This window comes from Mustela nivalis, assembly GCF_964662115.1.
Source record: "Mustela nivalis genome assembly, chromosome: 14".
Classification (NCBI taxonomy): Eukaryota; Metazoa; Chordata; class Mammalia; order Carnivora; family Mustelidae; genus Mustela; species Mustela nivalis.
This window is the reverse complement of record NC_139033.1, coordinates 79,353,201-79,376,929: the sequence shown is the minus strand read 5'-3', so window position 1 is coordinate 79,376,929 and position 23,729 is coordinate 79,353,201. Positions and strand designations below refer to the sequence as shown.

At 39.7% G+C, this 23,729-nt stretch overlaps 1 protein-coding gene across 2 annotated transcripts in view; it reads right to left on the bottom strand.

The window, feature by feature from the left end:
• The window catches only part of SEH1L (SEH1 like nucleoporin), a 29,718-nt gene extending 6,673 nt beyond the window's left edge, over positions 1-23,045 (bottom strand). For both annotated transcript variants that reach the window (XM_082697415.1, XM_082697414.1), the window contains exons 1-5: positions 22,780-23,045; positions 17,883-17,933; positions 14,986-15,132; positions 8,526-8,737; positions 4,514-4,612 (exon numbers count right to left, since the gene is read on the bottom strand). In XM_082697415.1, the coding sequence (XP_082553541.1) occupies positions 4,514-4,612; positions 8,526-8,737; positions 14,986-15,132; positions 17,883-17,933; positions 22,780-22,890 (620 nt within the window). In that variant the 5' untranslated portion in view covers positions 22,891-23,045. The remainder of the gene's footprint in view (positions 1-4,513; positions 4,613-8,525; positions 8,738-14,985; positions 15,133-17,882; positions 17,934-22,779) is intronic.
• Positions 23,046-23,729: the final 684 nt, after the last annotated feature.

Here is a 23,729-nt window from a genome sequence, read left to right as displayed (position 1 = left end):
GCCATTAGTATCTAATTCCAAGAAAAGAGTAATTCAATTCCTAAGTACTTGAGTATAAATTGAAAAATGAACCTGATAACAGCGAGAATTTTAGTGGGGATAAAGGAAGCTATACCAAAGTCTACTTCATCCCTACAATTCTATTTCTCTATTTGCAAACAGAGAAGAAAACAATGAAGGAAACAACAGATTAAGACTTTCCTATTCCATTTTTCTATGTCATCGATTGAATATCAGGGACAGAAGTGAAGCACAGAACCCTGTGTGTAACGGAGGAGTCAGAGAGAGGCACCTACCTTACCTTCCTCCTCTGAAATACTAGTGTTCCCAACATTCTATGCTTGGCCTTCTTTTCACCCCAACATTTTTCTCAAATGTCTCCAAGCCAGGGCATGCCTCATTGTTCTTTCCTTAACCTCTCCTCACCCTATACTGCTCACCCTGAGTAATCTAAGCCACAGCCTTGCTGCTTCTATTCTTCTACTCCTGACTTCTGTTTGATCTTAGACAAATCATTTTACCTTGATCTGTTTCTTCATTTATAAAATGGTGCTAATATAAAAGCTATCTACCCTATTCATAAGATGACTGTTAGAATCTGAATTTCATAAAATATGTGAAAATGCCTTATATAAAAGTAGGCACTTACATCACTATGAAGACCAGGTCTTTCTTAATATTTTCACTCACCAAAGAAATAACAATATCCAATACTAGTTAATTGGACAAATGTCTCTTGTGTACTAAATGGTGTTATTACTTACAGGAATATCAACTAAGTATTCATCACTTCATACTATACAGTCCACTATCACTCTATGTTAACATGTTCAATCTATATAAGAACCTTTGAACAACTCTTGCTTCAAAGAACCAGACCAAAAAAAATCCAAAAATGGGTGAACTTAAAGGTCTGCTAACTTCCTAAATCAATCCCTCACACACTCACACACAGACACCTTTACCTACCCAATGCCACTTCCCAGTCATATGTAGAAAATACCAGGCACTTACTGTTTGACTCCCTTGCATCTAAAGCATGGTAAGTGACCCAATTCTGGCCAGAGGACCCAATGAAAGATGCTTTCAGAAAATATTCTCTCTCCCTAATATAAAGAGACATGAAAGCAAATGCCCTTCTTTGTATTTGCATGTGAAAACCTAGAAAGGCTCTTGTGATCTAAGAGGGAGCTGTCACCACACGCTAAGTATGACAGCAAAAAAAAAAAAAAAAAAAAAAAAAAAAAAAAAAAAAAAGGAAAATACCAAGACCACTGCACCAAGTGAGCTGCTTAATTGACCCCTGAACTGTTCTGCTGCCAGGCTCCTTGTTATAGGAGATAATGCAGGAAATCCAGCTCCTAATCTAGATTTATTCTGCTAGCTAAGAGATTCATTCGGTTATCTTTATCACTGAATTCATTTAAGTTTTAGGTTCTTTTCTATCTGCCCTGTATTTTCTTTCAGAACTAACTAGAAGTTCTTATCCCTTTATTCAAATATTATTTATGAAGTACTTTTCATTCTTCTATGTTTTAGAAATGATCCCCCTTTTAAATTTTCAATTTATGCCTCCAAACTCATTCTGTTCAGCTAAGGCTGAAAGAAATTACTTTAATAATATTAACTCTTGGGGCGCCTGGGTGGCTCAGTGGGTTAAGCCGCTGCCTTCGGCTCAGGTCATGATCTCAGGGTCCTGGGATCGAGTCCCGCATCGGGCTCTCTGCTCAGCAGGGAGCCTGCTTCCTTCTCTCTCTCTCTCTCTCTGCCTGCCTCTCAGTGTACTTGTAATTTCTCTCTGTCAAATAAATAAATAAAATCTTTAAAAAAAAAATAATAATAATAATATTAACTCTTCATGAAGCCTCTTTAAAATATGCTATTAGGGGTACCCGGGTGGCTCAGTCGGTTAAGCATCCAACTCTTGGTTTTGTTTTAAGTCATGATCTCTGCCATGGGCTCGGGCCCTGCATCAGACTCCATGCTCAGCAGAGAGTGTGCTTGGGATTCTCTTCCTCTACCCCTCCCCTGTCATGCATGTGCACACTCTCTCACTCTCAAACCTTTTTTTAAAATGTTTATAGGGCAGGGGGTGGGCGGTTAGGGGTAGAGTTATGGATATTGGGGGAGGTATGTGCTATGGTGAGTGCGATGAAATGTGTAAGCTGATGATTCACAGACCTGTACCACTGGGGCAAATAATACATTATATGTTAATCGAAAAAAATGTTTATAGGGCATCTGGGTGGCTCAGTCAGTTAAGTGTCTACATTCAGCTCAGGTCATGATCCCAGCACATCAGGCTCCTTGCTCGGTGGGGAGCCTGCTTCTCGCTCTGCCTCTCATGAATAAACAAATAAAATCTTTTAAGAAATGCTTATTTGGGGCACCTGGGTGGCTCAGTGGGTTAAGCCGCTGCCTTCGGCTCAGGTCATGATCTCAGGGTCCTGGGATCGAGTCCCGCATCGGGCTCTCTGCTCAGCAGGGAGCCTGCTTCCTCCTCTCTCTCTCTCTGCCTGCCTCTCTGCCTACTTGTGATCTCTCTCTGTCAAATAAATAATAAAAAAAAAAAATCTTAAAAAAAAAAAAAAAGAAATGCTTATTTAAAAAAATGTGCTATTCATATTGCTCATAGCTTTAGTAGCTTAAAAGGTTACAAAAGCCTCAGAAGTTCTAGAGGAAGGTTCCTATAATCTAGAACTATGTTGGCCAATACTGCAGCCACTAGCCACATGTGCCTATCTAAATTTAAATTTATAAAAATAAACAAATGCAGTTCTGCCGCTGTAGTAGCACATTCTGAGCTTCCACAGCTGCCATGTGGCTAGTGGCCAGTACGTTAGCTGGTTCAGGCATGGGTCAGTTCCATCAGCATAGCAAGTTCTATTGGACAACACTGTGTAAGCACAGACTCTCTAAAGAAATCAATAATCTGGGAAGTTAGAGAGCTGGTATAAGAACTCTGCAAAAACCCTAGAAACATTCTGAATTGCAAAGCCCAAAGGAATTAGCGGTCCCCCCCTTAGCCAGTCTTGCTTCTCACAGTTTGTTACCCACGATCAAACTGCCATCCAGAAGATGATCTCCTGATATATCATCAGAAAGTCAGCAGTAGCCTAACGCTATGTCACAGGTCTACACCATTCCCCTCCTGCCATCTCATTACATTACCATCTCACATCATCACAGGAAGAAGTGTGAGTCCAACACAGTAAGATATTTTGAGAAAGACTGTGTTCATATAATTTTTATTTACAGTGTATTATTTCAATTCTTACATGTTACTACTAGCTACTATTGTTAATCTCATATTCTGCCTAACTTATAAACTTTATCATAGGTATATATGTATAGAAAAAAACAGAGTATATACAATTTCATACTATTTCAGGTTTCAGGGAGCCACTGGGTGGTCTTGGAACATATCCCCTACAGATAAGGGGAAAACTCTAGTTCTTTTCTGCTTCTGGTCCTGCCCAATATCTGGTTCCTCGACTCAAGACTGTTGTCTAACACATGTGAAGCCCACTTGAACAACTGATGTGTGCTCTCTTTTCCTATAAGACTCTGAATACACCTCTTTACAGCTCTAAGAGGTGTTGCAGGTATCACAACATGACCCAACATAAATTTTCCATCATGTGCTGCTATACTCTACTCAAATCTGTCCTATTTCCAGATGCCCTTTTTTCAAGAAATTACACACCATCCATTGAACTATTAAGCCAGAACCTTGAAAGTCATCTCAAAAGCTTCCCCCATTCTTCACCTTCTACATCCAGTCATCAGATCCTATTCATACCATTTAATTTATTCTCCAACTGCCTACTTCTCTCAATCCCCATTGCCATGACTCTATCCCAAAGCCACTACAATCTCCCACCTCAACCTCTACCCTTAAAAATACTTTCCATACCTATGGAAGAGTTAAACTACAATGCAAGCCCATCATTCCCCAACGCAAAAATCTTTCAATGGCTTCTCATTTCCTATAAAATAAAATCTAAACATGGAACACTAGGTCTCACAGATCTAAGTTTTGTTTCTCACCACACTCCTTTTTGCCTATTTCATTTCAACTACAATAAAAATATATTGGTTCTCTCTTGTTCACGTACCTTATCATTTGTAGTTTTCTCCATTTGGAATGTTTTGCCCTCTTTGGCTAACTTTTACTCATCCCTTAAGTTCTGTCTGGAGAACCTTCCTGGCCCTCTCCCCCCCAGGTATAGTAAACCCTTAACACCCCAATTCTCCCAGTTTATAAAATTCATCATCACTTTAATATTTTTGTTTGTTTTCCCAGCGAGATGCTACATACTGAAAAATCAGTCACCTTCTCTTCTATACCATTTAATTTTATATTATCAGAGCCTAGCACAGAAATTGGCATAGCACAGGAATTAGTAAATAGGTAATGAATCATGCGTAATTCAATGAATGGATAAAGAAATAACATTTTTAAAAATTAAATGCAATTTGGGACACTAATTAAAACCAAAGCAGTACTAACCTGGTATTTTCATTATACTCGAAAATCTGAACCTTGGCCATTGCATTTGGACTACTGTCATCACTTCCTACAGCTATCATGGGGGAATGAGCACGAGAGCTAGAAATGAAAAGTAAAAACTTTTTTACATAATTATCAAGTTAATATACATCTAATTCAGAGAATTAGAAAAACCTGGCATCAAGAAGCTCTACAACCCACAAATAAGCATGTCACTACCATGACTAGATAGATCCCTGCCATACATCTGACACAGCCACACCTTGGAAAGGTATGTCCTTGAGAATGCTCAACATGGGGACAAATAATACCATCCTTTTGCTAATAGACAGTAATTCTTGGGGCGTCTAGTAACTCAAGGGTAAGAAACCGACTCATGACTTTTGGCTTGGGTCATGAGATCAAGCCCCATGTCGGGCTCTGCACTCATCACAGAGTCTGCTTGAGATTCTCTCTCTCCTTCTCCCTCTGTCCCTCCTCCTGCTCATGCACAATCTCTTTCATGTGCTCTCTCTAATTAAATAAATGATTTTTTTTAAAAAAGTAGCTCTTCTCCCAAAAGGTTTCAAGCATTCAGTAGAGTTTAAAAAAAAAAAGAGCCGGGAGGTCTTAGAATTCTTCTTCCTGAAAGATTTGGTCATTAACTATGAAATGAAAAGTAATCCTATGGCAACCAATTCATGACAAAAGGATTTTAAGTGCTTTGTACAAAAAGAAGAAACCCTGACAGAAGGAAGAAAAGCAGAGAAAGATCAACCCTCAAGAAGGCATGCTCCCCACATGTCATTCTCTTCTTTAGATTCATTTGTGGTCAACTTCATTTTTAAAAAAGTCAAAAGAGGGGCGCATGGGTGGCTCAGTGGTTAAAGCCTCGGCCTTCAGCTCAGGTCATGATCCCAGGGTCCTGGGATCAAGCCCCGCATAGGGCTCTCTGCTCAGCAGGGAGCCTGCTTCCTCCTCTCTGCCTGCCTCTCTGCCTACTTGTGATCTCTGTCTGTCAAATAAATAAATAAAATCTTTTTTAAATAAATAAATAAAGTCTGTTAAAAAGACAAAAGATAATAAAAGCATGACCTCTACTGAAGTGAACTCTAAGTTGAATTTTTTTTAAATTTCAATGCCTAGTTACCTCAATACTGATTTCCTTTGCCTCCCTCATCCATATTAAGTAATATCCCTATGAACATGACCCCTTGTTAAACCTCTGACCTTGTCATCTGCCAACCTCATAAAGTTGAAAACAGAATGTGGTAATTAAAAAAAAAAAGGTTTAGTTCTTTATTAATAGAGCTTTACAGCACTCTAAAACTGGCAGATAGAAAGACAAGAAGAAACAAAAATTAAGGTGCTCCATCCCCAAAGTCAAGTCCTCCTGAAATTCAGGGATACCCCAGCCCACCAGTTCCCTTGGTTTATACTCCCTACAAGGGAATTTTGCCAACACACTCTACCTACTCAGTTGAAACTCAGCCAAGCACTAGGTAAGAGAGTGTGCTACTAAGAAAACAGAGCACCTAACAGTAGAAAAATACCAATACTGGTTCCTAACTATAAATACTACTCTTGTTCATAACTACAAAAAAACAAGCAAAGACTAACACACAATGAAACCAAGATGCATGAAAATAAAGACCAAGGTATACAAACGATCTCTGAGAAAGTAGATACAGCCAATCCTTATCATCTGCCTGTTCTCTATTTGTAAACTGGCCTGCTTACTAAAATTTGTTTGTAACCCCCAAAATCCAATATTTGGGGCTTTCACGGTCAACTCATGAATATGCCTGGAGCGGCTCTGCAAAAATTAATCATCCGACCTACATGTTTCATGCTGAGGTCAAACAATGTAAGGCTATGCCTTCTTATTTCAGCTCTCACACTGAAAACAAGTGTTGCACTCTATTTACCACCATGCTTTTTGCATTTTTGTGGTGGGTTGGTGATTTCTTTTTTTAAAATGGTCCCCAAAAGTGGTACTGCAGTACAGTCTAGTGTTTCTAAGCTTAGCAAAAAGACTATGATATACCTTATGGAGAAAATACTGTATTAGATAAGCTTTGTTAAGGCATGAGTTTTAAGGCTGTTGGCAGAGTTCAATGTTAATGAATCAGCAACATATGCTAAATAAGGTATCTTTAAACACAAACACTCATAAAATAAGGTTAAGTATTTATTAGTTGACAAAAATGTGATCAAAGGCTCATGGGAAACCAATCCCATATCTCCCCAAGGAGTAAAATACTCAGTTATCCCCTTGCCAGTTATAAGCAATGTAACAAAATATTAGAAAATGGGTGAATGAGAGGTATAAGCTAATTTGTTTAAAAAAAAAAAAAGAGGTGAGTCCATATCTAATCTAAAAATTGGTAAATCACTAAGTTGAAAATGGATACACTACCTGAAATTCTGATAATTACCAATATAACTAAAAAACCATCATCGACATTCCCACAAATAAGATCTCTCTAACCAACTGGCTCTATTGGTGAAGCATGCAACTCTTGACCTCAGGGTTGTAAGTTCGGCTCCACGCTGGAGGTAGAAATTACTTAAAATCTTAACAACAACAAAAAAAATATCTATCTAGTCATACATTGAGAAATGGAAAGCTTTTGTAAATGTACTAAATTCATCTTTCTTATAGTGAGTATAGGTACTGTTTAAAGCTAACATAGCAAGAACCTGAGGCATAAGTAAATAAATATACTAAATATAATAGCAACTGGGGTGCCGGGCTGGCTCAGTTGGGAGAGCATGCAACTCTTGATTTTGGGGCTGTGGGTTCAAGCCCCATGCTGGGTGTAGAGATTACTTGAAAACAAAATCCTTTTAAAAAATTTTTTTTAATTTAAAAAAATACCATAGCAACTGGCAGAATTAAAATCTAAAATCAGAACTATGAAGGGCATTTTTAGCAGGTAGGGGAACTTTTAACCTTTCATTTTGTACTCTTCTAGATTTGAAATTATTCTTTTTCTTTTCTTTTTAAAGATTTTACTTATTTGAGAGAGAAAGCAAGACCATGGTGGGGGAGGGTGGGCCAACCAGGTGCCCATGAAATTTTTTCTCTACCAAGTAATTCGTTATTCTTTTATTTTAAAAATAACTTAATAGAGGGGCGCCTGGGTGGCTCAGTGGGTTGAGCCGCTGCCTTCGGCTCAGGTCATGATCTCAGGGTCCTGGGATCGAGTCCCACATCGGGCTCTCTGCTCAGCAGGGAGCCTGCTTCCTTCTCTCACTCTCTATCTGCCTGCCTCTCTGCCTACTTGTGATCTCTCTGTCAAATAAATAAAATCTTTAAAAAAAAAAAAAATAACTTAATAGAAAGCAACTATGGGGAGCACCTGGGTGGCTCAGTTGCTTAAGGGTCTATCTTTGGGTCAGATCATGATTCCAAGATCCTGGGATCAATCCCAATGTCAGGCTCCCTGCTCGGCAAGAGTCTGCTTCTTTCTCTCTCTCTCTCTGCCCCTCACACCCACTTATGCTCTCTCTCATAAATAAATAAAATCATTAAAAAAAAGCAACTATGATATAGTATAGCAGTGAAAAAAACAATGTAAAACTAGATATATATACTAATACACTGGGAAATACCCGCAATATATTTGTAAATGAAAAAGGCAAATTTCAAATAAGGAGAATATATGTCTATACACGTCTGTGTGTTCTGGTCTACCTTTACATGATAGTATATGTGCATGTTGCCTATATTTGTGTATTTAAAAACACATTGAGTATTTATTTGTATATACATGGAAAAAGCCCAGAAGTTGTACACCCAAATATTTACAATGGCTGGCTTCTTCTATGGAATAAAAATAGGGGACAAGAGACATAACAGGGTGAGGACAGATTAAAGAGAATTTTTATTCTACATAACATGTATTTTTAAAAATAATAAACATGACTAAGAAAATATTTTAAGGAAATTAACCCATCAAGTGCTTAGCTTAAAAATACTAATTTGCTTTACTAGGATTATATTATCAGGTTTTCTGTGTAAGCTTACCTTGAAGGATTCCAAGAAATACAACTACAGCTTAGCTTACATGAAATCTCATGCTGCAGAGACCACTGGCTGAGATTCATAACATCTGGCGCCTCATATATTCTTACTATACCATCTGCCGAACAGGTTGCTAACATAAGGCCCATATGTTTAGGAGCAAATTTCACATCGGTAACAGATGTTCTGCTATCCACTAGAGTTGTCCTCTTAACCTGAAAAAAAAAATTATTTACATACAAAAAGGAAGGATGGTAGAGTAGAAAGAACATGGGTTCTAAAATCCCACTGCCATTTTACTAAGTAACCTTGAATAAGTTATTTAAAAACCACCGGGGTCTCAATTTCCTCCACAGCAAAATACCACATAGACAGTTGGCAATCCGTAACAAGTTAGTGACCTATAATTAATTATTCCCTTTAAGGGAGAAAAAAAGTTGCCTTAGAAAGTCTAACTTTATTAAGAGAGCAAAAACTCTGCCTTAAGGAGACCAGTCACTAAACTACAAACTGTTTGAATTTTAATATAGGTAGTTTTGTTTTGCACAGTATGCTGCAAGCAGTAAATTACATGAATTAAGATTCTTTAACAGTAAAATGGAAAGCATGCAACTTCTTCCTTTAAACATAAATGCCAGTTAGCCCTATTTGGATCACCACCAACCACTTTAAGAGAAGTCGTTTACTAGAGACCAAGAGAATGGTACAAAGCTGGCATTGTGATAATTAGAGAATGCCAACAGAGCATATTCAAGCTACTTTCTGGCATCTAGATTTCTGACTGAAAATATCAACAAAATTTAGAAATCAGGACTTTATTGTCTATGGTTACGAAAATACATCTTAAGGAGTCTCAATAGTAGAAAAAGAGCACATAAAACTCCAAAGATTACATCCTTGCAAACATCAGTCTATGAACACCACTGAATAATCAATACCAATAAAACTGCTGAAATATTAAATGCATTAATGACAGTGATTTAACTAAATACAATAAATATACAGATATCCCCTACTTTTCTAAGGTTTATGTTACAGCACTTTGCTTTTACAAAGACCTACTTCAGTACCTTTCTTGCTAACCAAAAGAAATCTGAAGAGGATCCCAGCTTTTGCGACAAGAGAAAATAGAATTGTCATTTGTTTTACAAGTCTTTAGAGGCAGCAAGCACCCTCATGTATAAGAATGGCACCACCCAGCTCCTTCCCTGAGACCTATACAGCATCTCAGCATCAAGCCTCAAGAGCTTTGAACTGTGTCTGTAAGCATCTGTGCTTTATCTTGATTTATGTTGTGCTAACATTAGCAAAGTGTGTCTTAAGGCATCAGAAAAGCCTAAAAGAGGTTATTTTTTAGCTCAGGAACACTCAAAAATTCTTCCATATAAGTTAGTGCTAACTGATTCTCTACTTTATGGCCGTTTCAGCTTACGAAGGTTTTCCTAAGAATGCTCTACATTCATATAAAGGGGGAAACCTTTACCTCTAAGTTCAAACAAAAATCCTTTCTATGCCACCACTCCTCAACCCAACCTATCATTCTAATTAACCCATTCCTGACTGTTAGAAAACTCCCTCCAATTTTATACATTTCCCTTCTCTCCTCCCCTCAAGCAGTTGTTTGCCTTTTCCCTAGGGAAAAGGCAATTAAACCTACCCCTCCCAACATTAAAAAAAAAAAATTTTAAGGGCATGTGGCTGACGACTCCACTTCTCAGGGTTGTGAGTTAGATCCCCACGCTGGGTGTAGAGGTTATTTCAATCAATCAATCTTAAAAAAAAAAAAAAAAATTATAAAACTGTGAATAGCATGCAAGCTACAAACCTGGAGTAATCAGAAGAATATGATATTGGCAGAGACACATAGATTAAGGAGAGACACATAGGCCAATGGAACAAAATACAATCCAAAAATAAACCTTCTTTCTATATATAGTCAATTGATTTTTTTTTCATTATTTCTCTTTTTTTTTTTTTTTTTTTAATTTCTTTTCACTGTTTATGTACCACACCCAGTGCTCCATGCAATACTGGCACTCCACAACACCCACCACCAGGCTCACCCAACCCCCCCACACCTCTCCCCTCCAAAGCCCGGGAGATGAACCATGAGAGACTATGGACTCTGAGGTACAGTCGACTGATTTTCAATGAGGACACCAAGACCATTCAAAGGGGGAAGTATCTCTCCCTATCTGATGGTGGCCCCCAAATGTGGAGAAGCCTGAAAAACAGGCAGTGAAAGGATCCACCAGACGCAGAACAAAGGAGGTAGGTATAGGAATTTATCCAATGCACCGCAAGGGAGTGCCAGGCAGGACAGCATAGAGACTGTCTGCTAGGAGGCAGTGGATGGGGGCTGTATTTAAAAGAGGAAGATAAGGAGGTATGGGGACTTCTGGAATTTTCCCATTTTTGGTAACTGTGCCAGGTTGTAAGTAGCCCATTAGTTAGTTAGGGCCTATGGATATTTTGAGGTGGGTGGCCCTTATGGGCCTGTTTGTATTTAGCCTTGCTTTACATTCCACTGTTCAAGCCTATTGTCTAAAAGCAGCCTCTACAAAGAGCAGTCATTCCAATAAAAGATACTGGGGGAGGGTATGTGTTATGGTGAGCACTGTGTATTGTGTATTGTGATGAATTATAGACCTGTACCCCTGAAACAAATAATACATTTAATAACTTAAAAAAAGATACTGGGGCGGTGGGCACCTGGGTGGCTCAGGGGGTTAAAGCTTCTGCCTTCGGCTCAGGTCATGATCCCAGGGTCCTGGGATAGAGCCCCACATCGAGCCCCACATTGGGCTCTCTGCTTAGCAGGGAGCCTGCTTCCCCCTTCTCTTTGCCTGCCTCTCTGCCTACTTGTGATCTCTGTCTGTCAAATAAATTTTAAAAAAAAAATCTTTTTAAATCTTAAAAAAAAAAAAAAAGATATTGGGAAAACTGGATATTAACACACAAAAGAATAAAGTTGGAAGCACCTGGCTGGCTCAGTTGGTAAAGCATGTGACTCTTGATCTCAGGGTCATGAATTTGTGCACTGAGGATAGAGATTACTTAAAAAAAAAAAAAAAAAATTGTACATTCACTTTACACCATATACAAAACTTAAATAAAGATGGAAAGAAAAAAAAAAAGACCTAAATGTAAGAGCTAAAATTTTAGGGATGCCTGGGTGGCTCAGTTAAGTGTCTGCCCACAGCTCAGGTTATGATCCCAGGGTCCTGAATCACACTCCTTGCTCAGCAGGGAGCTTGCTTCTCTCACTGCCTGCTGCTCCCCGTGCGCACACTCTCACTCATCTCTGACAAATAAAACCTTTTTTAAAAACCTACAATTTAATACTCTTAATATAAAACTTTGGAGAAAGCCTTTTTGACATTGGATTTGCCATGGTTTCTTGAATATGACACCAAAAACACAGGAAACAAGAAAAAAATAAATTGGACTTCCTGAAAATTTTTAAATTGTGTGCATCAAAGGACACTGTCAAGAGAGAGGAAAGGCAACTCACAGAACAGGAGAAAATATTTGCAAATCATACCTGAGAAGGTACTAATAGCCAGAATATAAAGAACCACATACAACTCAACAACAAAAAACAAGCAACCCAATTTAAAAAATGGACAAAGGACTGAATAGATATCTCCCTAAAAAAGTAAAGGACTCTGGTACCAATGCCAATTCAAGGACTGCTGGAGAGGAGATAACCCCCCCAACAACTAATTCTGACATAGCAACAGGCTGTCTGAATTCAAATCTATTCTGACACTATCTACCCAGAAATAGCATCAGATTCCACAAATTATCAATCCTGTAGGACTTCCCACACTTCAGAAACATGAACAGTTATCAAAACGCAGACAGGCAATCTGCTTAAAAGATACCCTTTATTATAAAAGGATATAACTCAGAAGCAGCCAGATGAAGAGATGTAAATTGTAAAGTAAGGGTTAAAGCATGAGAAGCTTCTATGTCTTCTTCTGGCCTACAACTCTCCCAACATCTCCACCTGTTCACCAACCCAAAAACTTTCTGAACCCACGTTCTTTGGGGTTTTTATTGAGACTTCATTACATAGGCATGACAGATTAATGCACTGGCCATTGGTGATTAATTCAACATCCAACACCTCTCCCCTCCCCAGAGGTCGGGGGTGGAACTGAAGTTTCACCCCTCTAATCACATGGTTGGCCCTACTGGCTACCAGCCCCCAAAGTCACCCCATTAATATAGCAAAAGATGCATTCATCACTTTCAACATTTAGAAAATATCAACAACTCCTGGAGCTGTAAGTCAGGAACTGTATGAGGAAGACCAAACACATAAGAAAAATATATTTCTTATAAATCAAAACATTACAAAACATACACAAATGGCCAATTAGCACATAAAAAGATGTTCAACATTACAAACCATTAGGGAAATGCAAAAAAGAAGAAGAAGACCTCCATAAAGAGATACCATTTCACACCTACTAAGACAGCTGCAATAGAAGAACAAAAACCGCAAACATTGGTGAGGACATGGAGAAACTGGAACACTCATGCATTGCTGGTGGAGATGTAAAATGGTATAGCCATTGGAGAAAACAATTTAGCAGTTTCTCAGAAGTTAAACACAGAACTACCATATGAGCCAGCAATTCTACTCCTAGGTACATACCCAAAAGAACTGAATCCAAGATCTGTTCACAGTAGCAATGTTAGTTAGCTAGGATGCAATGGGGAACCTACTCAAATAAGAAGGCTCAAAGGAAGAAAAAAAAAGGCTGAAAGCTATCAGCAAAGGGGAAGGGGGAAGGGATAAAAGCAGGGAAGAATATGTTTTGTTTTAGAGAACCAAAAGCCCCAGCCAAGGAGACCCCCGACTAGGTGTTTCACCTCATAACCCCTTAGGTGAGCCACTCTGAGCTGTACTAGAGCTGAGGACAAGCACAGAAGCCCTTGACCTTTAGCTCCTTATATTAAGATCTTCTACAGGCAGAGTTTTCCACCACTTTTTGAACACACATGTGTTTTTTTAACAAGCATGCTGATATGCTAAGCATGTGCAACTGAACTGAAGTATTTATGCAAGCTCCCTGTCCCTGCCCCCTATACACTGAATAAAAGCTTCCTTTACTAACCCCACTCACAAGTGCTTTGGAAACTATCTCCTTGTCTCCTTACTTGTAACAAATAATAAAATGTGTTTTGCTTTCAACACTTTCTGGGGTTGTGTTCAATTTGATGCACCCCAAACGGCAAATCCCTTGAGTTCGGTTACAGCATTATGTACAATAGCTAGAAGGAAGGAAGAACCCAACAGTCTATCTACAGATAAATGGATAAACAAAAAGTGGGGTATACATACAACGGAACATTATTCAGCCATAACAGGAGTGAAACTGATCAATGTGACAACATGGATGGACCTGAAAACACTTTGCTCAGTGAAATAAGCCAGACAGAGGACAAACACTGTATGAGGTAGCCACAGCAGCTGAATTGACAGAAAGTAGAACAGAGGTTACCAAGGGTAGGAAGAATGGAAGGAGGAGGTACTATTTAATGATAAAAAGCTTATGCTGGGAATGACAACGCTTTGCTATAGATATTGGTTATGTATACAAAGCATTGTAAATGTAATTAATGCTACTGAATTGTACATTTATAGTTAATATGTTAAATACGTATAAACCACAATTTATAAAATGCAGCAGAAAAAAAAGAGCAGTACTGACAACACATAAACATTAGCGTTGGATGGTGAAGAGGACTATTAGGAACAGAGAAGAAAACACTATATTAATATCCTTAAAAAGGCACAGAATATATCCAGAATATAGAAAAATCTCATAATGGTGGTTGCCTCTAGGAAATAAAATGTGTGGCCAAAGAGAAGAAGTTGTCACTGTTTACACTCATTTTTACCTTTCACATTTTATAACTTGTACCTGATTATCTATTACAAAAAATAAAGAGGGAGGAAAAAGAACATTGGAATGGGTCTTAAAGGTAATCTAGTTCAATTCTGGAGTTTGGCCAATACAGACACTATACTCTTGTTGAAATTCGAACATCCAATCAGGGAAGAGCTAGAGCAAATAGCAGATACAGATAAGAATGTATTTTGTAAGCGGCAAAGGTAACCACAAAAGAGAAAAAACAATTTTTTAATGGATTTTTAGAGGACACTCACTGTATGACAAAGGAAATACCACAGATCCATCATGAAAGTTATAATTAAACAATGCCACTAGTGTTCCTCAGTACCACTTCAGGCCCAAGACAAAATTAAATAAACAAGTAGGAGAAAAACATGGAAGAGGAAAAAAATGGAACTAGTAAATATAGTGAGAAGTGGGAACATCTTATCAAGTGCCGGAAGTGTTCTTGGAAAGACTGATGCTCCTGGACGTTCATTCACCCTTCTCCCCATTCTACCCTCCCAACCCCTGAAAACCAACAAATGTCTCACCCAATGACTCTGTCCTCGAAGTTTATCATTTGATTCTCCAACTATTTCTTCCCACACAGCAGCTGTTCGGTCAAAAGAACAAGAAGCCAAAACCTGTCCAAATTCGGGATGGGCCCACGTCACACGCCACACAGATCCACTATGTGTCTGAGGAATTATTAAAAAAACAAAAAAACAAAAAGCTGACTTTACTCATGTTTCACACATACAAAATTTTACTTGAGGAAATACACCACAGATGTGTTTACTTCAATAAGAGCAGAAAACTATTTAATTTCTTTCTTTTTTTTTTTTTTGAGATTTTTTTTTTTTAATTTATTATTTGACAGAGAGAAACATAGCAAGAGAGAACACAGCAGGGGGAGTGGGAGAGGGAGGGGCAGGCTTCCTGCTGAGCAGAGAGGCCAATGCCAGGCTCGATCCCAGGACTCTGGGATCATGATCTGAGCCAAAGGTGGACGCTTAACGACTGAGACACCCAGGCACCCCTAATTTCACATTTAAATAAAAAGTTAAGTCCTACAAATTTTTAACTTTAAGAAGATATTCTCTATTTAGGATTGTAGCTGTTATGGAGTCAAGTCCTTCTAACATTTTACTAATAAGTAAAAATCCAGCTGGATAAAGTTTACCTCTTCCAGTGCTAACAGAGACTTGCTTCAGAGTTTAGCCTAACCAGGGTTTAAAAAAAAAAAAATCTACCAGTCCACCACTTTTTTTACTTGCAAATTCCCTCTACAGGAAACAGCCACCTAATAAAATAAATAAGACTAATAAAAATTATTAGCTTCAAAAACCTAACAGTACATAGAAACTGTAGTAATAAAACAATTCCAAAACCTGGCTAGACAGTGGACTATTCCAGGAAAAGCAGCAATGAGCGATCAAATTTAGAGAAGACAAATCCTTGTATTCTGAGAAAACAATCTAAAGCTCAGTAGCATTACCGTTAATATTTGAAAAATGGCAAATTACTATTCTTCAATTCTTCATGTTGACCAATTTTAAAAAAAAAGCGAACAGATAGGTCTTAAAGCATTTCACATCCACAGAATTTCATTTGTGCTTTCCAGTAAAGACACAGTATGACAACGAGCTTCAGGACACAAATAATGTTTCTAAAGTTTGTTTTACACTTCTGTATATCTAACACTTTCACACTCAACAATCTCAGGTAACTTTCATAACTGTATAACTTCTACATGGTAAATATGTCATCCCAAAGTACATTTTGCACTCTTATTTTTTATCCTTTGTTTTGTTCAGTCTTTTTGATTCATTTTAAATTCTTATTTATACAGGCTATCAGGTAAAAAATGCACTAGAGCAGTGAGATTTTGTTAAATATTAGATTTCCAGTAAAGTACATCCTAACTAAGAAATAAAGATTACAGAGATAGTCATAGTCATCAAAATAAAAAGAAAACAACTATATTAACTATCATCAGTTGAACAAAACATGATATATTTACATTTTACTGTTGTTTTTTAAGAGGATTTAAAAACCTACTTAAGTATTTATGAACTAAGTTAAACTAAAAAGCAAGAAATAAGGGTTCCCTTTTGGAGTGATATATAGTTCCAGAACTGGATAGAGGTGATAGTTATACCAACATTGTGAATGTAACAAATGCCATCAAATTGTTTATAAAAGATCAAACTACTAATAGATGCCACAACATAAATGAACCACAAGGAAAAGGGAAAGAAGACATTAAGAATTAAGTATTTTAGAATTCCACTTATATGAAATGTCTAGAAAAAGTAAAACTACAAAGACAGAAAATAGGTCAGTGGTTGCCTAGGGCTTTGGTGGGGAATGGGGATTGGTCCCAAAAAGGCAGAAGGGAAATTTCAGGGTTGATGACAGTGTTCTGTACTCCCACAGTCTTTTGGGGGTACCTGGGTGGCTCAGTGGGTTAAGCCTCTGCCTTCGGCTCAGGTCATGATCTCAGGGTCCTGGGATCGACCCCTGCATCGAGGTGTCTGCTCAACAGGAAGCCTGCTTACCCCTCCCGCTCTGCCTGCCTCTCTGCCTAGTTGTGACCTCTCTCACTATCTGTCAAATAAATTTAAAAAAATATCGTTATAAAAACTAGACTGTGATGACAGATGCACAAGTGTATAAATTTACTAACATTTGTTGAACTATTTCATTTAAAATTGATGACTCTAGGGGCACCTGGGTGGCTCAGTCGGTTAAGCGCCTGCCCTCGGCTCAGGTCATGATCCCAGAATCCTGGGATCAAGCCTGGCATCAGGCTCCCTGCTCAGAGGGAAGCCTGCTTCTCCCTCCCCCACTCCCCAAGCTTATGTTTACTCTCACTGTGTCTCTCTCTGTCAAATAAATAAATAAAATCTTAAAAAAAAAAAAAAAAGGCTTAAAAAAGTAAATAAATGAAATAAAATTGATGACTCTAATGGTATGTAAAATTCTGAGTAAAGCCGTTTCTAAAAAAAGAAATAGAACTTGTACAAAATATCACAACTATTAAAAATATGCAGGGGCACCTGGGTAGCTCAGTTGGTTAAGTGTCCGACTCCTGATCTCAGCTCAGGTCTTGATCTCAGCATCATGAGTTCAAGCCCTGTGCTGGGCTCCACACTGGACGAGGAGTCTCCTTAAAAATATATATATATATGTATATGCAAAGGAAAAAGTAGATAATAAATACTGAAATACTAAAAATAGTTTTATTAGAATCCTATGAAATTGTACATTTTCCTACTTTCAAAATTTCTAAAATATATTTCTGTTACTTTAATAGTTAAAAACATAAGATACTTTAAGAATTATACATTTTACAATTTTCTCGAAGATGAATAGTAAGTCACTGATGATACCAAATAAATAGTAAACATCTAAATTTTTTAAAAGGCACTGTAAAAATACTAACCTTCCAGCTAGCAGTACAATGCCAATCCCCACTTTCACTTTTATCCCAGACCTGTAAAAAAAAAAAAAAACGACTTATTTTATTCCTACACAGTCCTACAAACATGAAAAACACTGGATCAGCATTAGGGCAAAAGAAGTGAGCATAAATTCACAAAATAACAACAACCAATAAGTGAACATTCAATCACAAACTAATTGAGAACCTGAGGAGTGCCAGGCACCAGGCTGAGCACTGAGGAGTCAAGGAATCTGTGCTCTCACAGGTAACAAAGACAATTGCAGTTGCAGTCCAGTCTTGTCATTGTACTAGTTATTTTGTATAATGTTGCTGGGAACACTGCGTCAGCAAATTCTGAACCACTTGCTCCCAGGGAAAATACAAGGCTAAGATTCACAGGAGCTTGTGGTCACAAAATATTTGTCAACCAATCAATACATAACCTTGTTTTCTGTATGTACCTGTTAAAGACACCTTTTTAGTGTGTATCATTGATTCAATAACACTGAAAGCACAGCTAATAGCAACTCATGTCTGGGGCGCCTGGGTGGCTCCGTGGGTTAAAGCCTCTGCCTTCGGCTCTGGTCATTATCCCAGGGTCCTGGGATCGAGCCCCGCATCTGGCTCTCTGCTCAGCAGGGAGCCTGCTTCCTCCTCTCTCTCTGCCTGCCTCTCTGCCTACTTGTGATCTCTGTCAAATAAATAAATAAAATCTTAAAAAAAAAAAAAAAAAAAAGCAACTCATGTCTGAATGAAGCTTTCCTAGCACATTTTCTTTGTAGGGCAATCACAGCCTTCTTGTACCTAGGCACACTAGTCAGCACTTCAGCATGACACCTGGGGACAATTTTAAACAGTGAAACCACCAACAAACAGCAAAAAATAAAAATGTGAAAAATGCAGCAAAAAATAGACAAGGAAAAGGACACTTGTTTACAGAATGACAGTCCAAATAAGAAGGCAGTATCACCCTGTTTAACCTCAGCAGGATACATGCACATCAGGCAACTCCAATTTTTTGCTACTCTGTCCTCAGGTCAGCAAGAAACTGTGAGTACTGGTTATGGGATTACAAATAAATTGTACAGAGTAGGTAAATTCACAAATACGGAATTTGCTAATAGTGAAGACCAACTGTATATGAAACAAACAAAAGCAAAACACTGGCTCTTACTATCAAGAAAAAATATAGATGACAGGGGCTGCTGGTTGGCTCAGTTGGTTAAGTGTCTGCCTTCGGCTCAGGTCATGATCCCGGAGTCCTGGAATGGAGCCCCATGTTGGGCTCTCTGCTCAACAGAGAGTGTGCTTCTCCCTCTGCCCTTCACCCAACTCGTGCTCTCTCTCTCACGCTCTCTCAAATAAATAAAGAAAATCTTTTAAAAAATAAAAATATACAAATACAGATTACAATAATGAAACAACATTTTAAGCTCCTAAAAAATGTAGTGATGGGGTGCCTGAGTGGCTTAGTCATTTAAGCAGCTGCCTTGGGCTCAGGTCATGATCTCAGGGTCCTCTCTGGAATCCACATGGGGCTCTCTGCTCAGTGGGGAGCCTGCTTCTCCCTCTCCCTGCCACTCAGCCTACCTGTGTGTGAGCGTGCTCTCCCTCTCTGTCAAATAAATAAAATCTTTTTAAAAAAATGATAAATTCCTCAAAAAATGAAAAATAGAACTACCACATGATCCAGCAATTCCACTTCTGGGTACATACACCCAAAAGAGCTGAAGGCAGGGTCTCAAGGAGGTATTTGTATACCCACATTCATAGCAGAATTATCCACAATAGCAAATCATATAAGCAACCCAAGTACACTGACAGATGAATGACAAGCAAAATGCAGTATTTATAAGACACATTCAGCCTTAAAAGGAAAGGAAGCAGGAAGAAATTTTGAAGAACTACATTTTGCCTATCATTCAGCCTTAAAAAGAAAGAAATATTTACAATACATATTCAACCTTAAAGAGGAAGAAAAAAAATTTTTTAAGATTTTATTTATTTATCTGGTGCAGAGAGAGAGACAGAGAGAGAGAGAGAGAGACAGAGTTCACAACTAGTCAGAGAGACAGGCAGAGAGAGAGGGGGAAGCAGGCTCCCCATTGAGCAGAGAGCACAATGTGGGGCTCGATCCCAGGACCCCGAGAGATCATGACCTGAGCCGAAGGCAGAGGCTTAACCCACTGAACCACTCAGGCACCCTGAGGAAGAAAATTCTAACACAGGTTCAAAGACCCTATGCCAAGTGAAATAAGCTAGTCACAAAACAGACAAATATTGTATGATTCCACTTATATGAAGTACCTAGAGTAGTCAAATTCATAGAAAGTAGAATGGGGATTGCTGGGCGTGATGATACAGAGAATGGGTACAGAGTTTCAGTTTTGCAAAATGAAAAGGTTCTGTGGATAGATGGTGGTGATAGTTGCACAAAAATATGAATGTACTTAATACTACTAAACCATACACTTAAACATTGTTACAATGGTAAATTTTATGTTATGTGTATTTCAACACAATTTAAATAAATAAAAGAAAAAAATGTTAATAATGCCTGACATGGATAATGATCCCATCAAATCAACACTCTGGCAGTATAAAATATATTGCAGAACCTTGGAAAAGGCAATCTGCCAATTATTCACAAAAGCTTTTAAAATATTCATACTTGAATGAGGTTAAGAAAATCATTCAAAACACAAGAAATGCTAAAGTAATGAACATTTTAACTGCAATACCACTTCTGACAGACAAAACCTACAAAATTGAAAGATTAATTAAGATTTAATAATAAGTGGATAAGGAAAAAATGCATGGCATATTCGGTTAAGAGACAACAATGCAATATTCGACAAGTGGATAGATGAATGGATAAACAAAATGTGTACATATACAACAGAACATTCAATTTTTTTTTTTAAGATTTTATTTATTTATTTGACAGACAGAAAGCAGGGGGGAGCTGGAGAGGGAGAAGCAGTGAGCAGGGAGCCCCATGTGGTGTTGATCCCAGAAAGCTACAATCATGACCTGAGTCGAAGGCAGACACCTAACAACTGAGCCACCCAGGCACCCCATCAATCTTTTTTTTTTTTTTTAAGATTTTATTTATTTGTCAGAGACCGAGTGTGCTGGCACAAGCAGCAGGAGTGGCAAGCAGATAAAAGAGCAGGCTCCCCAGCTGAGTAAGGAGCCAACCTGGAAATTCAGTCCTGCCCCAGGACCAGGGATAATGATCTGAGCCCAAGGGGCAGACCCTCAACCTACTAAGCCACCCAGCCATCCCAATATTATTCAATCTTAATGAAATTCTGTACATGCTCTAAATATGGATGAACCTTGAAAACATCATGGTAACTTGTATGGTTACATTTATATGAGATACCCAGCATAGTCAAATTTATACAGAAAGGATTGGAAGTGACCAAGGAAGAGCTGGGGGCAGTGGGGAAGAAGTTACAGAGTAGAATTTTAGTTTAGGATGAAAAGGAAGTGTCAGAGATGAATAGTGGTGATGGCTGCACAACAATGGCAGTGTTGTGCTTTATGCCAGTTAACTATAAAATACACTTGGAGATGGTTAGTTTAACACAATAAAAAAAAAAATTCAGGTGACTTAAAACCTTTTAGGAATTACAATGCTATAGTTACTCCATGGATTTGACGATACGATTTTTCAAAAGGGAATATATGTATGTATGCATGTATGTATGTATTTTAGAGCGTGTTTCTGCGGACAGGGGAGGGGGTAATGGGAGGAGAGAAGCAGACCCTCGCCGAGCTCAGAGCCCCATGCAGGTCATCTGCCGACTCTGAGATCAGGACCTCAGCTGAGATCAAGAATCCCACGCTCAGGGGCGCCTGGTGGCTCAGTGGGTTAAGCCACTGCCTTCGGCTCAGGTCATGATCCAGGGTCCTGGGATCGAGTCCCGCATCGGGCTCCCTGCTCAGCGGGGAGCCTGTTTCCTCCTCTCTCTCTCTCTGCCTGCCTCTCTGCCTACTTGTGATCTCTCTCTGTCAAATAAATAAATTAAAAAAAAAAAAATCCCACGCTCAACCAACTGAGCCACCCAGGCGCCCCAAAGCAGGTTGTTATTAATAACTATCTTTGAGGGATCGCTGGTATCAAACCTGTCCGTGAAAACTAGCAAAAACGTCCTTCAGATTTTCAGTTATTCTGGAGTCGTCGAGAATACAAACAATCCACACTCCAGCTTTCAACTTCAAAACTACTATCATTTACTGTATAATAATCTCTACAGCTCCTAAATCCCAAATACCATCCTCTTATCCCAGAATTCCTGCTTGTCAGAGCCGTGTACATTCACACGAACTCTAAGAAACAAACATGGATTTAGGTTTCTTCCACGGGGAAAAGGCACACAGCACTTGAGACAACACTGCAAACGGACTGCATGACAAGTCGCAAGGCCAGGTCCCCTGGCTGAACCAGTGTGGTAACAGCACAACCACCCCCAAACCCGCGCGGTCTGAAAAGCCCCTCACGCAGACAAGGCTGGGGTTCTCTCGGCCTCTTGCCTACAAGGACTCAAGCCTGCGCGCGCTGGAGCACGCGCGCTCCCAAGGCTCCCAGTGGCAGGAGCGCGCACGTGGCTACGACGCCCGCCCTCCCAGTCCGCGCAGGCGCAAAGCAGCGCGCTACCTCCCACCCCGAGAAGGGGGCGGCTATGACCCACAATGCTGAGGCAAGGCTGGCGGAGCAAACCCGCTGCCCGCCCGCCCTGGGCTCCAAACCTCGTGCCCAGCGGCACGCCTCAAAATCGGCGGGTAGTCCTCTTTCCAAGCGCGGCTCGCTCCGGTCTAATAGGGAGTCGTGCACGTTCTCACTATCCCCCTTTCTGGGCCCGGTCCCACCCCAAGGCTCCGCGCACACCTTGACGCTCTGGTCGCTGGAGCAGGTAGCCATCCGTCGCCCGTGGAAGTCGAAAGAGACATCGTGGATGAGATCTTTATGGTCCGCGGGGATGTGGCGCGCCACAAACATGGCTTCCGTCAGGCCGCGCCTCCTCGATCTGCCCCTCCCACCACCAAAGAGGGCGGCCGCGGCGGCGCGGAGACTGCAGCCCACCGGGACCCCGCCGCCGACAGGGTGCGCACGGCGCGTGGCCCGCGCGCCCCGGAGCCGTGCATCCCGCCCCTTTACCCGTCATGCACCGAGAGGCCGCGGGGAGGGTGACTGCGCCTGCGCGGGCTGAAAAAAGTCCCACGGCGGTAAGGCCGTAGGAGACCGAGCTTTGCTGTGCTGTAATAAAGTTTAAAAGAGTTAGTTGTTAAAGTATGATTATTGGGAAAAGTGAGAAAGTTAGAAAAACCATCCGTGGGATTTGAGTCAGTATTGGTTAGTGTCTAAGCCCCAACCCAGACACTGGCTCAGAGCAAGTGAAGACGGAGGGGCGCTTTTCCGGGACAATTAAAGAGCAAGGAAGGGTGAAAATATGTCTGAGGAGTCCAGACTCAGCCGAAACGTAAAGGCAGGAGGGATAGAGTTGAGAGGGAAAAACCGAGGGATTTGGGAGGTTGAAGAGCTGGTGTGAAAAAGAGAAAAGGTAAGGATCCAAAGTCACCAAAATGGTTTAAAGTTTACACAGAACAGGCGTTTGGTGTCAAGAACCAAGATATGGGCAATGGGAGACTAGAAGTTTCAAAAGTTCTTTATGAAGAAACTCCAGTCACCTAAAAAAATAGCAGTATCCAAAACGAACTGGAAGACTGAGATGTCTGGAGCCAGAGTTCTCAATAAAGAAATAAGTCAAACAAGCAAAACAAAAAAACCCTGGGAAGAGATCCCTGGAAAAGAGCCCTCAAATCAATGATTTTGTCAAA